Below are 19,788 nucleotides of genomic sequence, written 5' to 3'. Positions count from 1 at the left end.
ATTCAACTTTTGAGCGGATTGCAGCCATTATCTTAAAAGACATTATCTTCTGAGGTGTGGAGGCCATTCTCATTGGGAAGTAAACCGTAAAATAATCAGGCAGAACTGCCTGTTGCCTGATTATTTACTCAGGCGGGGCCAAAGCAAGTAAACTAGCCCATCTTCATGTGTACAAAGAAGCAAACTATAACCGTGGACTGGGTGATGCCATGTTTCTTGCAAATGTAATTATGTAATATGTAAAAATGTAATGTGAGTTCTTAGTATGAGCACATGCCTCCAGCAGCTCGTGGCACACTAGTGATACATCGTTACATGTGGAGGCAGTTTATGCCAGTTTATTTCTATCATTCATGCTGAAATGCATTTTCTTCTGCTCATAAATTATCTATCTGGACGCTTGAGAGCATAAAGAGCCCTAAAAAGAGATGATGACTTGAATCAGGTAAGTGGCGCCTGATGCTTGGCTGCTTTTATACAACTCCTCACTGCAGACTCTCTCTTTCTTGGAAGGTTGAAGTCCGTCATGCAAACTTTGCAATAGACACATTGTTCGTTTTTATTGTCTGGTAAATGACAGTAATGATATATTAACTATTGATTTCTAGTCATGCTGGATTGAATTTATATTTTCCTGGCATTGTCACACATTATCTCAAGGTGTATTGAAACTGAGAGGGAAGGTACAATGTCAGCTTTATGACAGGCTGAAGGTGATACCCGATAAAGGCATGTTTTCTGCCAGCACCAGGCAGAAAATTCAAGAAAGAGTGCTTTTACCTTGAGTTTCTGATAAATGAATTTGGAGTGCCCCTGAAGCAGTGACCATTCAATATTAATGATTTGAAGGACTACCGGTAATTAAAGGAAGGTTTTTAAAGGATTCTACTTTGAAAATGTAAGTAAGCTACACCACCAAGCTTTGACAGCTCATTTTTTGCAATGACGCAGGTGGCGCGTTCATAAAGACATGAAGTGTCCGTTGTCTAGCTACTGTTGCCTATCTGTCTGGCTAATTACCAGATGTTGGGCTGCTAGTTTGTAGATTAAATGTGATTACATAAATCAGCAGAGCAGGTATGCTGTCAGCTGCTTTCATTTGCGTTTAGCAGCTCACACTGTGTTTACTCATCAAGTTACAATTCAGAAATGCAGAAAATATCACCAGAGAACATTAACAATAACAAACACATGCCATAAAAATACATATTCTCTTGTTAGTCATTTTATAACGTCTTGTTATGTGTTTGTTTGCTCTGGATGGACCGGCAGTGGGGTGGGTTACAGCTTTCCAGCCCAGGGAAGCCATAACAACAGCACCTACCATAATGAAAGAAACAAAAGACCACTAAAGCTGAACAGCTGGCAGACAAATCCAATACTATAGCAGGGGCAAACAAACGCAACAACATTTTTACAATTACAGTTTGCATTAATAGCTTTCAACATTTGCCACAAGACATCCAAAGGTTGCTTCAGCCAAAGACAAGGCAATGTTTTTCAAGGTAAAAAGTGTCTCACAACAACTGATAAGCATTGGGACAAGATTTCAACCAGCTAACAAAACACATCAATCTTCAAGACAAGAAACCAGATGTAAAAGGCAAAAACCCCCAGAGCAGAGTTTACCTCCCTGCTCTTCTTCTTTAAAGACATACAATGACTATCTGATTGCTTGTGTGTTTGGGAAAGGATGTGGAGGAAGAAATGATTGGATCAAGGGTTTGACTAGCAAACCAGCTTGAAGGCACACACTGGGTCTGTAGTGAGAACACTGGACACGTAACTGCCCTGATGTGTCAGTTATTGCACAGCCGCTCATCAGCAGCCGTCTGGCTGTTCACACATTTTCTCCACACCAGTCACTGAGTGATTCTGCACCTCTGCTCTTTTCTAATCACACATGGAGCTCTTTCTCTGTTTGCTTGTGGGTGTGTATGATTCTGCTCAGCTCTCTTGCTCTCTGTTTAGACACAACAGACAAATATGTGCAAACACGGGATGCATATTTTATCATTCATAATAATCAGATCATATCATACCTAATATATTCTCTATATCGTTCATAGTAGATTATCAGCGTGTTTTCCTGCCAAATTCACTCATGGTTTGCAGAAAAACTAGACCAGATCCTGAAACTGTTGATGCAGATTGTAAGCTGGCCGTGGAGCTCAGGCCCCGCAGTGCGTCCTGTTTTGAACAGCCAAACTGGTTACCATGGGCGCCGAAAGGGATCATGCCAAGGAAAATCAGTGTGCTTTGTGGTGCTTCCTCATCCTGTGTGAAGGTGGCAAAACACTATCCACAAGTTATATCTAGGAACCTAACCTTCTTCTTTTTTTTACATAAATGGATGCACGTACAACTATAGTACAATGATTCTTCTTGCTCAACCTTCACTAAATTGTCTTTGTGTGTGACTGCACTAGAAAGTCAAAAGGATAAGGAAGCCACTTACCTGGTCAAGGAGTTGGTTGTACAGTTCATGACAGTTATCAAAAATGTATTTGTATGTGGAGTCCAGACACGCCTTCACACAGTCCTTCACCACCATACTGGCTCGTGGTGGACTTTGGAGCTCTTGTACCTGCACACATACACAAATACACACATAATTAAAATGCATGCTTCCAGGTTTAGTTATTCTCCTACTGCAGTTAATTCTATACGAAATCGTCCAAAAACTATATATGGTGTTCGTGGTTTAAATCAATGATAGCACCTAGAAATTAATCTCTAGGTGCAGTATCATCCATCAGTAAAGTGACAACCTAATGATATCATTTTACATATACATGAAATATTAATCCCAAGATATCGCTTGCTTGTGGAAAAAGGGCAGCCTTATTACATCCATTATTTATATCATAATTGACATGAGGCCAGACTGGCCTTAGGTGTGTGTGCAGTATATGGCACAGTAACACTGTAGCTCCTGTGTGTGAGCAGCTGAGCGTATGCACAGTAAAGCTCAGCATGGGCATGGCACTGAGTGAAAGCATTGGTAACCTTAAGTGACAGATTTCATTCCTTTGCTCATAGCTGCCATCTTAGCTATGCCTCAGTGCACCAACGCTACACCCCAACTCCCGCCAAAAGAGAGCTGAATGGAGCCAAGCTGTTCATATAGTGGAAGAAGTCAACATGTACCATTGAGAGATTGACAGGGCTGGGAGCCTTTTGAACACTGAGGCTTACTGTAGTATACAGGTCAACACATGTTACATAAACACAACCCCATTGCATAAACTGGCAGTCAAGAAATTATGCAACAATAAATAATATATGAATACATAAATAACAATAAATCATTTGGATATGAATGGACAGTGGTGTTGAGAGGGGCAAGTTTTTAAGACTGATGTGTTTAAATTGATTTCACCTAAATGAAATGCGTCTAAAATCAATGTTTCTAATTGAATGATTGTAACCATAACGGCCATGACCAGTACTGAAGATGTCTTAGTTACTCAGTCAAGTGCACGTTTGATTTTTGATATTCACACAGGTCAGTTTGTGTTGTGCTCCATCATTATTTACTATAATGTATATGTTTCTTTGACCTCTCTTATACTGAGTGCCTCGTTCCCAAATTGCCTTTCAAATTGCACTCGCCACCTTCTCTCTCCCACACGCATACACACAGGCTACCTTCATCCTGAAGAAGGTGATGCTGGTCAGCAGATCAACAGTGGACTTCAGATCTTGGAGACGCTCTGGGTTTCCTGCAGGGAAATTATCCTGCAGGGTGAGAAAGAAAATAACATGAGGAGACATCTTGTCGAATACAGCCTTTTAACGTAACCCCCCCCACCGCATCACATCGTTTAGCCCGAAACATTGAAATTGATTACCAAGCAACGCCCAGCCATCATACTGAAATGACTGTCTGTCTAATCGTTTAGTGGACAAGGGAGGTCTCTGCTGATGAAAACCTCTATTTCGGGGCCATGAAGTCATCAGGCAGTGCAGAGCACCGTGACGGGGAGCATATAAAGCCCTGACAGCACTGAGGAAAGGCATCAGTGCTCCATACATTATCCTACTTCTCCCACTCTCTCAGTGCTAGAAATAAAATTTTGCTCGTTTTCAATACCTCGTCTACCTTGTCAATAAATGCACAATGGAGATTCAGAAAATAGAAACAAAATCTACATCAGCAACAGGAGACGACTGTCTGACATCAAGGCCGATCAGCAGAAGCAAAACTCGCCTAACAACTTTTGGACGTGATTTGGGTTGATAAATGATTCAAGATGACCAGCTTTCAAAGACAAAGCAAAAACACATAAGAGACAACGATCTTTTGAGGAATAATTGTTCAAATCGACCTGGAAACTGGTCTCAAAAAGAAACAGTAAAGTGGGAAAAAGTGTGGATGTACTGTTAAAGCTTTACAGACAGTCAACTGTCCACATATACTCCAGTATATTTCCTTGGACCTATGATTAATAGGAGCAGTCTGGTTAGAGGTGAAAGTATAGTCCCGAATAAAGATAAACAGCCTCCAGCAAAACAAGCTTGACACACATTCTGCATAAGCAAATGTGGACCAGTTATACTATATTTGGCTGCTGATGGGGAGAGAAGAAAATCAGTTGGGAGCAGAGTTTTTCACACTGAGTTTGCATCACTGCCTTTCACACGAACAATACAGCTGTTTGAGTATTTCATCACTTCTTTTCAGCTGAAATACTGGATTCAGTTTAAATTTTAAAATGTGATTTAAGACACTTGAGTGTCTTGTCTCATCTGGTCCCCAGCAGACTCCTTTTAATATAAATCCTTTGATTAAAAGCAACGAAAAGAATTTTCTTGCAGCTGCTGCACCGCCACCAGTCTCATTCACATTATGGAGCCCATGAGTCCTATCAGTCACTCACCCTTTCTCTCTCTGCTGACACTGGGATTTCTCTCACAATAACCACACATACATGTAGCCTTCAGACACAAGTGAAACCATCTGTCCCTTTGAAACATGGATCCTGCAGCGTTTACCGCAACCTTGAGTGCTGCCATCAGTACACCTGCTGAAATCGCTGTACCGGAACAGTTACGACAACAGTTCAAAATATGTTTTATCTGTTTATTCCGGGTGTAGGAATTGCAACTTTTGTAAAGTGAATCCAATTAAGCCTGCAATGTCACTATGCTGCTAAAAAGTAATTCTGAAAAAATAAAGATAGGTAATCCACTAAGGCCCCTGCATTCCTCAAGTAATGTCAAACTAATCTGTGCTTTCTTGCTTTTCCAATAGAGGCATTAACACCCTTATCTAAGAGAGGAAAAGCACCAATGAAAGAGTTGAAATTGCACCGAAAAAAACACTGCAACTTTATTCTACTGCCAGTCTGCCTTTCATTGATAACAGAAGTCTGATCAACCTGGTTTTTAAATGAAATTATTTAAATTGCACACATAATGAATTCATACATCAATATTAAATCATACCATATTCTATACATGTAAAAAATGCTTCTAAGTAGCATTTTAAATCTGATAGTGTGTGGATTCTGACATCAAAAGGTAATATGGCTTTGTAATTATAGTGATTTAAGTCAAGCAAAGTCAACTGCTCATTGACACTCATTATGTGTGACAGAAAGGAGGTAGGTGGGTCCCTTACACAAACCAAACATCTACATGCAAAATGTTATGATCTCAGCTACCAATCTAATTTGATATTTGAAACCCTGTTTTGATTGCAGATGGCAGGGGTGCACAGAAATGCATTCATTATTGACTATATCTGTGAAAGGCGAGGAGCAGCTGAATGGGATTTATCTAAATTATAATCACAGCTTCAGGCGAGGAACCAAGTTTGGGACGCTTAAATAGCTTAAAAACAGCATGTACTCCTGAACCAGTGAAAAATTACTCACAAAGCATGAGAAACTGTGATTTTTTTCAATGACTAATTGAGTTTCTCAATGTTGCTGACCAACATACAAAATGAGTAATCCAGTTCTTAATTAGCTGATTTTTGCTGATTGCTGATGTAAAAAAAAACCCCCAAAAAAACCAACCCAGCCCAGTCACCAGAAGAAATCAAACCACTGATATGTTACATTTCTACATTTCATATGTATCATATTAACATTACTAAGGTAATTGATTACTGATTACATGTGCATGAGCCGACTTTGTCATTGGGAAGTGGAGGGGATGGTGGAAGGCATGTCATCTAGGTAATAAGGCTGCCAAGCTGCAGACCACTGCTCAAAACCAACACCAGCACACAAGTGTTTTTTAGCAAGTCATCTACAGCATTTCCAGCAGCAATTGTGCCACCAAAATAGGGTGTTAAACACCAAAAACACAATCTTTTCCTAACCAAGTGGTTTTCGTGTTTAAATGTAACCACATATTAACCACAGCTCAAAGTTTCAACATATCTGTAAATAATACAAATGTTATATTTTCACGGTTGCAGAAATGTACAAAACCCACATCTATACTGGCCATTATTGGGAAATAATGAAATACCGCTCTCAAGTGTTTCTACGAGCAGTGACAGCAGTGTAAATAACTTAGTCTACCTTCAACAGCTGCTGTTTGAAAACACAGAGAGCACAAATGAGAAACTCCGACTTCATCAGCAGAAAAATGAAAGAAAAAGAAACAGATTTATTGCCCAGAAACAGACAAGCACACAAAAAGCAAAGCATCCATCTCGAAGCCAAAAGCAGAGACAACATCAGCACTGCCTTCCAAAGATGACAGAAAGTCCATTATGAGGTGGGACGAGGAGTGAGTGATGCTGATGAGCTTTTGGTTCTTTGTTTTTGTTCTGGTGTACATTGAATATTGTGTGGAGCTGATGCCTACCCTGGAGTGCAAAACTCCAAAGCAGCGACTGCTTAGCAACAAAAGAAAAAAAAGAAAAAGAAAAACAATACACTCAATAATAATAATTCATAATTATTGTTATGAATATCTCTATATTTTAACATTTTTATAGAGGCAGCATAATGGCATAAAAAAAAAAGAGTTGCTTGTCAAAAACTGGGCAACAAGTGGAGCGAGTGCAGGTAATCGTGTGGAAAACGAGATCAAAAGCAGTCATGCGCTGACGGGACCTCACACTGAAAGAGGAACACTGCACAGACCACCCTGCACTCTGACCATCCTGAGCAAAGATATATGACACAAAGCATGTATATGTCTGTGGATTTGAGTATCTACTGAATTTAGAAAGTATAAATACTTAATGGGTATACACTTCAGATGTTTTGTTAACGTGGTGCATCTTTTAACAGCTGGGTAAAGCAAAATCAGTGATTTTTTTCTAAATACATAATAAATGTTCAAAAATACTTGTTTAAAAAATGTGAAAAGTCTGGGAACTGTGTAGTGCTGCATCGTGCAGTTCGACCTGTAAACTGTTTTTCATCATTTCTGATTCCGATAACGTGCCGATATTATCGTGCATCCCTTGCTTGTATGATTATGGCATTTGACATATTTGTTTATTTACATGTTTATTACACTGAAAGGGCTAAGAGGGCTTACAGAATGCAGTGAACTTGCAGCTTCCGCACTATGAGCTCTAACCTCAGTAGTAACTGTGCCATAACTTCAGCTCCTTCAGCGGACATGCTCCAGAGTCTCAGAGCACAGAATGCTGCTCATTTTCTCACAACTTGAAAAGCTAATTTATATATACTTAATTTTTTAAAGTTCTTAAATTTGGCCGGGTAAATATTGATAAAACTTCCTGTGATGTGACGAACTCATCACATATATTTATTTTTGCTTTATGCGGACTTTAAGTTCCAATCAAAGTGGTTCAGCTATTTCTGCTGTTTTAACTGGACTGAGCTTTCAATAAAATGCAACATCATGTAGTCTGTAACCTGCAATCGTATGGAGGGGTGGGCAGGATGGAAATGCGATGTCAATATCAATTTGTTAATTGGTTATGGTTGAATGAAGAGAAAAATACATGTTTTGTGTCTTTTTTGTGAGATAAAGATTATGGAAAATCAATAAAACCTATTTACAAAAAAAAGAAAAGCACTTTTTCTAAACTGTATTTACAGTATGTCTAAATAATATAATGAAAAATGAATATCAAGTTTAGGAGCAGAACGTCACACATTTATGACTTAGAGTTCTGTGCCCTTTCAATAACTTTTATAATTTCTTCTTTTCCCACCAGACTTGGCACAGAGGTTTCTTATCTACTGCACCCTGTGAAAGGTGATACTGGCTTGTCTCTTCTTCTGGGCTTTTTACATTGTCTGTCATAAATTTCAAAGGGTTAGCACTGGATTATGCAGGTTTTGCTCTGCAAAGAGCAAGATTATCCCAAAGACTTGCAACTATGCAGATGCAGCTTTGTTCTCTGTAAATATTTTCTTCCTTCAGAAACCAGAAGATTATATTTGTGTGCCATGTGAGGATGACAGAGGCCGGTTCTATACTCCTCGAGCAGTGATATGTATATCTTGCTATAGAACAACCTTCTGCATATTATCCAAAACGTGTAATTTTTTATGCCTCTGCACCAATGATAGCTATGGCTGTTGGCAATATGTTTTCAGGTTGTCGTTCTGTTTGCCCCATTGTTGTGAATGCAATATTTTCAGAACATGTTCAGGAAATTTCTTCAAATTTGATGGAATTTGATGGAATAGATCTTAGTTGTTGTGGGTAGGATCAGGCCCAGATCATCAAGTCATGGGCCCCTGAGCAAAAATATTTGATGGTAAACTGGTGTGGTGGTCAATTTTTTCTTTTCTTTCTTTCTTCTGAATCAGATATAGCATAAAGGATGTATATGGAATTGTTCTTATTCGTTATGGCAAATTATAAGCAAGTGGAGGAAGTATTCAGATCTTTTACTTAAGTAGAGGTCCTTCATTCAAACTCTTAGACAAAGTACAAATGCATTAGAATCAAAATATATTTGAAGTCTGGCCCTGAGGAGGATGTGTGCTAGGCATCCATGTTTTCACTGACATAAATAGATTGCAATGTGGTGCTTTATCAGCTCCATTAACACCTCAATGTTACTGAATATGACACAGTCCTGCTGTAGAAGCTACAGGTACAGTGCGGAACAACTATTTTATGTTCTTTTGGAGGAGGCAGCAGGAACCACTGTGCCGTAGAAAGCAAAGCAGGTGTTTGCATTAAGTAACCTTTCCTCTAAAGGCACACTGTAATACTGCACAAAGTTCCATTTAAAAGAGAATGGTGCGCACAACTCCCAGGGGTGCTTACTGAACAAACATCACTTTATATCAAACTGTCCAAACTAAGCCAACAGCCCAAATCCCTCGCTGCGTGCTCTGAATATTGAGATTTTATGTCCGACCCAGAGAAACCTGCAAATCCCAGCTGGGACCGCCTGACTATACAAGGTGTCACCGTGTATCAGGGCTTTTAGAATAAAGTTTAAAGGGAGGAAACGCATATGTAGCAAAATGTAGAGTGGCAGCTGCACTCCGGCTCCCTCTCTGCTGATTCAAGCCCTCTGTTTTACAAAAGCAAACTCAATCTCCCTCAGAATGTCATTATAGGGAAATCCATACGGTGAACGGGCGGAGTGGCCAGATCGGAATCTTATTACTGTCCAATAGTGGCAGGCCGGCTCTGTGGGACGGCTTCAGAAAGTGAGAGAATGAAAGATAGAGTATGAACTGTGCGTGTGTGTGCGTGTGAGTGAACCACTGGTCTGTGGCAGGCTTGACAAGAGAGCAGCAGGGCAGTGCTGGCAGGTGAAACCAATGTGATATTCTGTGACTGCTCTCAGTGAACGTGTCATCGCCAGACAGCCAGGCCATCTGAAAATAAAAGAGGCCATCTCTCCTTCACTTAACCCTCTCCCTCCTCCTCTGTTGCCCACCCACCATGCCGCCTTTCATTCTTCATCTGTTTCTCCTCTCCTCTCTTTCCAAATCCGTCTCTCTTTCCCTCCAACTCTCTCCATCTATGTCCAAATCCCATCTCCTCCAACTCACTGCTTATTTCATCCAGCTCTCTATTTTTTTTCCAAATCCTCTTTATCCCTCCCCCGCTATTTGCAACTTCATTCTCTGTATCCCTCAAGTCCTCTCTCTTCCTCTTTTTTTCATGCTATCTTCCTCTTTTTTCCTTTTGTACACAGACAGCAGGACGTGCTGCTATCAGAGTGTGTCTCCATAATCACATGTGGCTTCACACAGCGAGTTGTGGCAGAGAACAGGGGAACCAAAGCAATCACCCACTCGATGACACGTTGCCATGTGTGTCACATTAAAGGTGAGAGGGTCATCTTTCAGTTACAGTTCACTGTGTGATGCCACCAGCTGAGGAGAAGTGTGGAGATATGTGTGTGTGCCTGCTCAGGTGCATACCTGTATGTGAGTCTGCGGGCGGCTGCAGTCAAACAGCAGTGTGGATGTCTGCACATTCGGGCGAGTGTGTGTGTGTGTGAGAGATGTGGGTTTGTGGATTTGTGGTGGTGTGTGGCATCTAACAGGTTTAGCTCTCCCGGGATTGCTCTGGAAGATTATGTACTGTATGTCAGGATTTCAATCTGCCGGAGTAAAATACAGAGGCACCTTTAGTGACCTGCAGATAGCAGATCTCTGGCAATTAGAGATGGATTTCTGATTGCCAAATTCCAGTTTCTTCATTTTACCATTTTTGGGGGTTGTATAATCTAGGATGTATATTCTGAACAAAAATTTAAATGTAACGCTTTTTGTTTTTGCTCCCATTTTCCACGGGTTGTACTTTTCAATTTTCTCAATAGATACATTTCTCTCCAACTTCGGTCACAAATTCTCCTTTTTCAGGTTAATCTATCCACCTGATAGGTGTGGCATATCAACACGATGATTAAACATCATCATTACAACACAGACGTGCCTTGAGATGTTCAGAATTAAAGGCCACTCTAAAAATGTGAAGTTTGATCACACAACAAAATGCCACAGATGTCATAAAGTTTGAGGGAGTGTTTCCTTTACATGCTGACAGCATGAATGTCCACCAGAGCTGTTGCTTGTGGAGAGAATATTTATAGCCTTCTCAGATCTTGTTTACATTAATTTGGCAGTACATCCAATTGGCCTCACAGCTGCAAACCACATGTAATCAGACGTGTGGGCTCCACATGCAGCGTCTTCACCTGCAAGATGGTTAGAGACCAACCACCTGAACAGCTGATGGTACAATTTCTTTGCACAAACAATAGAATTTCTGCACAAATGATCAGAAACCATGTTAGAAAAGCTCATCTGCATACTCATTGTCCTTGTGACCATCCTAAGGCACACCTGTGCTGTAATGATTCTGTTTAATCAGCATCTTGATATGATACACCTGTCAGGTGGATGGCTTATCTTGGAAAAGGAGAAGTGCTCACTAACACAAATTTTAACACATTTTGACTAAAATTTGAGGCCTTACATCGTTTACTTAAACCTGTGATAAATGGGAGCAAAAACAAAAGTGTTGCAATTCAATTTTTGTTCAGTGTATATTAAGGATGGGGTAACAGTTGTATTGTGAAATTGTATAGCTTTTAAGGTATATCACATTCTAGTTTACCTCCTATGTAGTTTGAAACAGAATATAATTCTCGTATTTTATATACCACAGATTTGCAGGTGCAGTGTATTGATCACTGAGCAGAGCTTCATGGACACATGTAGCCTACCGAGGTATCATATGGAAACTGTCAACAGTCGACTGTCAAGACACACGGCCATACATATTGTTGTAACAGGTCAACCAGAAAATTGTCTATATACAGCAATACAGTGGAGCTTGCTAACAGGCTGCTGCTCATCATTCAGTGACAATCAGTAAACCCCATGAAGAATGAAAGTCTATCATACAACAGAAACGCCAACAAGTGTAATCGACTCAGTGGAGGATGAAACATTACTACACCCTATTAGATAGAAATCATATTTCCCCAGCATGTATCATATAGTGGTGGTACAGTGGTGGACAAAATATTTCACACGTCATTGTAAGGCAGTGTAATTCACTCGCATTCACAAAGATGATGTTGGTTGCAGGGTTGTTTGTAGAATTGCATTACCTTGCACTGGTAACTTAAAGTATATTATGTTTTTGCCTATTTTTATATGGTCATGATTATGTCTAAATATAATACGCAGCTACAGGCTATTCCTGTAGGCCACCTCGCCTCATTGCAGCAGGAGCATATAGAGTTTAACCCTCTCTCCCTCCACTCCCCTCCCCTCTGTGCGCCACCTTGGTTTTTGCTGCAGTACGAATGGTTAAGTAGTGTTAATGATGAAGCCTTTGACCTCGGATACTGCAGGTTTACTATCAAAATATAAAGTATTTCTCTTCAGTTAAATAAAACCCACATGGTAAGAGGCGAACATGATTGTATTACTTTGTAGTGCACACAATTCACGGCTACAAATTCTTTTGAAACAACAGGATTTTTTTTTTTTTTTAATTATTATTAATAGCTTGAAATCAGTCTGTAGATGCTGTAGCCTACATGTAGAAACGTGGGAGCACATGGTGTAGTTTACAGATGTTTACAAGGTGTCTAAAACCGGAAATCCATGAACCACTGTGGCAGACAGAGTGCTGGACACTCACGACAGGGTCTATTTATTGGACCATGAGGACCACTATTTCTTGAGCTGCTGATGGCCCCTTGACATCGTCGGCTGATTATCGATATTTACGAGCCTGGCTAACACCTCCAGCTACAGTCTGCTGAAAACTGCAAGAGCACTTCATTTATCATTCCATAAATCAAATTTGATTCAGTTAATATAGTTTTTGTTGAGCAACAAAGTATGACACGAGATATATCTGTTTGTAAACTTCTGCTTTTTCAAAGTACACTTGTCACAGATCCTCCTTCCTCACATCTTAAAAAGTCTTTAAAGCCATATTCTATAAGGCTGCCTATACTATGGGAATACATGTGTGACACGTGACATTATTAAATGTCATTCCTGGTATGACACGTCACATTTAAAATGACATTTACCTCGTCTTAATCCTAACATTTAAAAGCACACCTTAACACCTGACATTAGCGTGTATCACTACATTGTGTCATTCAAATAAGGCTAAGAAGCAGAAAAAAACCAAATTAAACTGTATCCAAAAAAGAAGAGATTCCAGTCATTTTGGAGCGCGACAGACACACATTTGGCATTAACAACAAAGTGTAAATGGATTGCTGTTACAAGCCAGATATAGTAAGCACACAGTGTACTATAAACAGTGTTGAATCAACCTTGCAGCCTATCAAATCAACTCGGTGGCAGACACGTTAGGTGGCAACATTTCTGTTAAAAATACAATCAGCTTTAAAGGATGTAAATATCAAAAAGAACATACTAAATGAAAACCTGCATTCCAACATAAAACGGAATTGATTTTGCAGTGCAACACAATGTCCAGAGAAAACATGGTCAGTATACAAACTGTGAATGTGGACTTGGGCTGAATTTTAACGGCAAACTGTGACAATGCATAGCCACAGAGACAAACATGAACACGATTTCAGATAACAAACACACCAAGTTCATACATACCCGATATTTCGAGAGGTCGATCCTCAGCGAGTTATGCAGCTGGTCCAGCAATTTGACAAATTTCTCCCTCTGCCAGGATGGAAAAAATCCATAATTCAGTTCAGAGTGTCACCACACCCAAAGCATTGTGTCTAAAAATTTATAACACTGCGTGGCCGGAAGCATTGCAATGCCTGCAGTGATTCATATTTACTTTCTGGAACAAAATTTAGGAGTTTAGTTATATTGCCAGACTCGGCTTACTGCCTGGAAATATTATTTGATGCCGTACAACATTAGCTTATTAAAAGTTCAGTCGGAAAGCGCTGGCAACCTCTGTGATTCTGTTGATTTCAAGTGCATAACTTGCTACAGACAAATTACTCTGAATAAGAAGGTGGAAAAAAGTAGTGATGTCAAGTGTTTAATGTCAGACTATGAGACAGCAATAGATGTTAGGAACTGTTCAATAATTATAAGGGGGGAAGAGGTTGGTGCAAAAAAGGTGAAGGCATTTAAAACAGCTTTTAGGCGCTTGGGGCTGCTTAGGCCAAGTACATTTAACTTTAACCCTTTGAAAACTGGATGACTTCACTTTTTTGTGCTATGTTCAGATGCATTTGGCAAGTATTTAAATCTTTGAACCCTGAGTAAATTGGTGTAATTTCTTTCAAAAACATGGGAAAAAAGGCAATGAACAATTTGGCAAGAAATGCTCTGCAAATTGCAAGGAATTTGTTGATTTGGAACGCTATTATTTTTTAAACAAAGCCAGGGAAAAATGTCCAGAAAACTGTGTCAATATTTCCATATTATAGTATCATAATTCCATATTTACAATTGTCTTACAGAATTACTGTTGTTTTTAAACACTTTTTAAATATTAATTTCCTTGTTTGATTTTGGTTTTTCCTTTCATCTCATCTCCATTTTTTTTGCTAACTTTCAGGTAATTTTTTGTCTCAATTCTTCTTAAATAGCTCATATCCCTCTTCCCATATTTTTTGAAAGAAAATTAGACAGTTTGCTCATGTTTCAAAGGGTTAAATGGTCGGGTTTTGTGTTTATGTTTAATAACCCCAAAACCTTAAAACCAACAAGCAAGTTTTAAAGCTAAATATATATAATCCTTAAATGTCCAAATCACTACATTTATTATGGCCATTAACAACTAAAAATAAATAATAAATAAATACAACTACTTATGTTGGAGGGAGGGTCATGTATTTTCCCCAAGTCACTTCAAGGGGTCTCAAAGAGAAATATTTGGAGGTGTGGGGAAGGTCATAATATATATTTAAAACAAAGTCACTCTCCAGCCATGCCCCGACTTTGATAAATAAAGTACAGTCCCTTACTTCACTCTAACTTGAAACCACAAAACCAACATTTTCATTCAGCACTATGTTATCATACATCACTGTGTCTGCAGATGTCAGAATGCAAGACAATAATAGATGCACTCACCCCAAAGTTAGAAGCAGCAAATCGGTCAGAGGCGGAGGCAGTGGTTGTTGTGGTGGTGGTGGTGTGGGCAAAGTAGGCATTGATATTAGCAAGCAGGTTGCTCATCACTGCTGGCACACCAGGACACATGTATTTGGCGGACAGACAGGAGAAATGCCTACGGAGGAGACGAAAAAAATCTGTTATTCTAAGCAGCACCAGGGGCAGTGCTGCAGCCATTTTTAGACAACACAGAGATAATTTCTCCCCATACGAAAGCCCTGAGAGGCAAGGTAAAAAATGAGAAATATTTGGAGGCAATGTTGGCCAAAACCTAACTTTATCTCCTACATGTGGGTTGTTATCTCCTACATAGGACAGAGACAAGACATGCTCTTCAGTAATCCTAATAATCCAAAAAGTCATACAGTGCTAAAAGAGAATATATTTCAAAGTTAAGCAACATTTCCTTTGGAAAATATAGTTAAAAAAATGATCCCTTACCCTGTTTCTATCAGCTCTTTTACAGAACCCACAGTAAAAAATGAGCAGGCATACTGCAGTACAGTATTTCTTTATTATTTTCCCCTTCTGAGTGCTGAAGAGAGAACATATTTTTAATGTTCCAAACAATTACTTCTGGTGGAAGAGTTAGTGCATAAGTAGTTCACTGCCCTGTTCATGTAGTAAAAAGTGTCTTCGATGACTATCTGTAGCAAATGATGTCATAAATCACTGCAGTATAACCTGTAATATTAAGGACATAAGGCTGCAAAGTAATAGATGGGGCAACTAAGTTTGATAGTAAATCAAAGGCTCCTATGGGAGCGGAGATATAATCCTATCCTGGGGAACAGAGGAGAGAAATGTAAATTTTACTGTGCACCATTAAACTTGTTTGTTTCTTTCTGTAACAAATACAACGGAGACAAGCTAAAGCACTGTATGTGCACTTGCCGAGGTAAGTGTTTTCCACTGAGGTGAATCCACACGTCAAGCAGCAAAAAACTAAATTTCAGTGCACTAAAATTACACAGGTCCCAGAGGAGGGAATGACGCAGGGGTCTTTACTGTTGCACACTTGATGTCTTTTGTTTAGATAAATCTTGTTTTCTTTTCTACAGCGCCTTTTTAACTCCCTGTACTTAAACTACACACAATGAGACAGGTGCATGTATTGCCACTTCAGATTTGCAATGATCTTTCTCTTCCTTCGCACGCAGACACACATCTGCAACAGAGCTACCCAGCAGTAATTAAGTGCTGCAGCCTGAGAGGCCTGGTTTGAGCGGGGATCTCTGCCTGACTGAGGAGCATATGCTCCTTCTAACACTTCATACTGCTGCATCACAAGCCATGTGGAATGCCTCCCACACCATAATTCACTGGTACCTATAGTGAACACAGAGACTGGCTGCCATCTCTCCATGCCCATTCAAACAGCACACAGTGTTATTTAGTTAGAATAACACACACAGAAATGTATTTGTACATAATCTGTATGTTTACTTTAATGCAGCCGACAATAATATACACCAGGGCCTCTTTATCAGCCTCCGGCGTGACCCATAGCAACCAAACATCTGGATACAGTGGATGCTTTTTACAGCTTTAGAGATTAAAGCCAGCTGAGGTTTATAAATATAGCATTTGTTTAATGTTCATTTTGAAATCTATGGAAACACAGATTTCATTATAATATGCTGAGTTTGTGTGTAGCAAGAAAACTGAAAAATCCATTAGCCTACATCCTATATAATTTTGCTTTAAAATGCAAAAAGAAGGAAACTGTTGTTATTGACATCTTCACTTTTGGATATTGTAGACAGAAATTAGTAGGGATGTATATCGAGACCTGGTATTAAATTGGTTCCTGACCTGTCAGTGCCGAAATATCCCTAGGTACCTGGACAAGTAGTGCTGCCATCAGTATTTGTGAAACAAATTTCACATCAAATTATGGATCGTAGTATTGATAAGTAACGATATCGATAAGCAGAGTCAATATTGATATTATCAATGAAATCCTAATGATAGTCCTCCCTAGAAATTAGTTGTTGGATAATATAACTGAGCATTTGTTTTTCTATATTATATAATAGTAAGGGTAATCTATGTTATCAACATTTTTTTCTTGAATATTTTCCAGCATCACCAGTATGAGGCAGCCATAAGGATTGTGAAGCTGGATGTTGAGCCTGGAGTAGAGATTTTGAAACTAAAAACATCCCGCACATCCCGACTCACTGCTTCATAAAGCCAAAGTGTTAGAATAGGCACCGTGTTATGTGGAGTAATGATTACAGATTTACTCCCCCTCCTGAGTGCAGCCCAAGCACACACACGCACGCAAACGTGCACACGCTCACAAATAGAAACACAAACATGTTCTCATCGGGAGGCCTATTTAATTACTTTGCTTTCAGCCTCCAAATTACCCAGGAGCACTTGGGGTTAGACGAGCAAAGAGAGTGATGCAAAGAGAGTGATGATGGCATCCGCTGAATTCCCATGGCGCTTTTAGAGCTGGATCTCCCGAGCCAATTTTCAGGAGGAAGACGTTGCATCTCCTCGTGTTACCCTCCCTTGGTTTTTACCAGACGCTACTACACACACATTCACATATCATTTTACGGTTTCAGATGACTGGGAGGAATGGGAAAAAGATGATGAGAAACAGGAGGGAGGGGGGTGAGGGAGTGGTGATAGAGTGAGATGGAAAAAAAGGAACATGAGGAAGGGGTGCGTCGGGGTTGTTGTGCAGGGCATAGGAGGGATAGTTGAGTTGTCGCAGCTGCTGTGATTTATGCAGCCATCATGCCAGGAGTGACTGGGAGTCAAGGTTCTATGATGAAGAAAACTGAAAGGTGGGGCCTTTCATAAATTCCTGATGAAGCATAATAAGCGCTGATATGAGAAACGCCAAGCTTAAACAAGGTTCAAGCCTGAAGCATTACCTCAACCTGAGCGAGCTGGTAATAAGGCCACTAACTGCTTCACTCGTCTGCACTTAAATAACCCTGCAATCGCTCATATGCTGCAATACCCTGTCACACTGACACAACAGTCTGTCACCTAGCAACAGTTTGCAGCACCAAAGCAATCAACTGTGTCAGCAACACTTATATAGAGAGCTATGTGTTGTTATGGTAGCAGTTCCATTTCTTATGTGGACACAATGGCTATTAATGGGGGAAGTTGAAGAATTCTAGAAACAGTGAAATCGAGCTCAACACAATGACATGCTTGCCCTACAGGGTCACTAGGAAGATAAAAAAGGAGCTGCTGTTGGATGTATGAGGTTGAGTCATGATGACTGTGATCAGGAAACTGGTAGAAATGATCACACACGCCTGGGGGCCTGGTGGAAACAAATCAGAAACAGGATACTAGTCCAAAAACCTGCTGAAGGAATCATTGGTCTCATTTTGCTGCAGAACATCAATGATCACACAGCCAGAGTATTTTATGTTGCTAAATTTGTAACATATTTCAGCAAATGATATCAAAACCATAACAGCAAAACAATTTCTCAGTGTTGCTTCATCCCTCGGATTCATGTGGCCAGATTTCCGGACATGAAAGAGGAATGTGAGCTGCGCCTTTCATTCAATTTGCCAACACAATCTGTGTGCAATTAGAAGTCTGATTTACGGAGGCAGCAGCTAATTACATAGTCCGCTACTGGGACTACCCCAACAAGCGTGTTCTGAAAGGCAAGGAGAGCTTAAAAGGTGCAGTTTGGTGATGCAACTGGAGATTTTAAAACAGCAGCTCAGACTGAAATCATAATGTAGTGAAGCTGCAGGTACTCATTGTTATTCACTTAATTATTGAATGCAAAAAAAGTCAGACTCAAAGCTGCAACAGTATCTACTTATTTTACAAAAATATCTGTCTTTGGATTTCTACCACAAGAAAGAGGGCTTCTACATATATGCTTCATTCTCCATTTTAGCTGTCCACGAAATAACATTTGGAACATATATTTCGATCATGAACTGAAATTATTAAACAATAAAGCATGACTTGTATTAAAGTCTGTTTAAAAGCTGTGTCTTTTCATGACAATATCAAAAACAAACATTTTTCTTCTTACTAGTGCTATTTATCAATCTGCTTTTGTTTTGGTGTGAGCTGTCGAGTGTTGGAGATATCAGCGGCAGAGATGTGTGCCTTCTTTCAAATATAATGGACTACATGGCACTCTGCTTGTGGTGCTGAAAGCGCCAGAAAAATACATTGGAGAAACTCAACAGCAATGTCTCTTTTTAGAAATCATAAGCCTGTTACTCAAAATAATCCAAAGACCTTGTTGTAAGCAGTTTTATGTGAGAACTATTTTCTATATACTGAACAACATCAAACAACTATATCACCGCATGCAAATTTGGGAATTCTAGGATAGTGAAGGAATGATCCAAACTATTCTCCCTATGAGTGGCAAGTATTTGTTGCCTTTGTTGGTTGGATTGGTTGGGTTTAGTCGAGAGGATTGGGATTGGTTAGGGTTAGGGTAGGAATGTCAAGGTAAGCCAATCAGGGGCATAAAGCTAAGTGAGGTGGGCCATTCCTTTACCATCCCAGGATTTGCAAATTGGCTCCCTGCACACCAATACTGCTAGCTAATGAGCCAAGGAGGATGCCATTAATGTTTACATTTTGTGCTGTTACGAGCACAAGCCACTCATCCACAAGAAGATGTACGCTCCTTCCCTCTGAGCAGTGATACAGTTGGCAGATGTAGTTTGGCAACAGGAAATAGTTCCTACATGAAGCTGCTCAACAACAAGGTCTGTTTATTGTCTTGAGTAAAACTGTAATGATT

General features: G+C 39.8%; 1 protein-coding gene across 3 annotated transcripts in view; it reads right to left on the bottom strand.

Annotated features, from left to right (window-relative positions):
* The window catches only part of unc13c (unc-13 homolog C (C. elegans)), a 132,149-nt gene that overhangs the window by 59,656 nt on the left and 52,705 nt on the right, over nt 1-19,788 (bottom strand). For all 3 annotated transcript variants that reach the window (XM_088079896.1, XM_088079909.1, XM_088079905.1), the window contains exons 13-16: nt 14,982-15,138; nt 13,536-13,604; nt 3,652-3,741; nt 2,459-2,587 (exon numbers count right to left, since the gene is read on the bottom strand). In XM_088079896.1, coding sequence (XP_087936022.1) covers nt 2,459-2,587; nt 3,652-3,741; nt 13,536-13,604; nt 14,982-15,138 — 445 coding nt within the window. The remainder of the gene's footprint in view (nt 1-2,458; nt 2,588-3,651; nt 3,742-13,535; nt 13,605-14,981; nt 15,139-19,788) is intronic.

This window comes from Plectropomus leopardus, chromosome 1 (genome assembly GCF_026936395.1).
Source record: "Plectropomus leopardus strain MGB_pleo_1.0 chromosome 1, ASM2693639v1, whole genome shotgun sequence".
Classification (NCBI taxonomy): Eukaryota; Metazoa; Chordata; class Actinopteri; order Perciformes; family Serranidae; genus Plectropomus; species Plectropomus leopardus.
The sequence above is the reverse complement of the archived record's forward strand: the minus strand, read 5'-3'. Positions and strand labels throughout refer to the sequence as shown.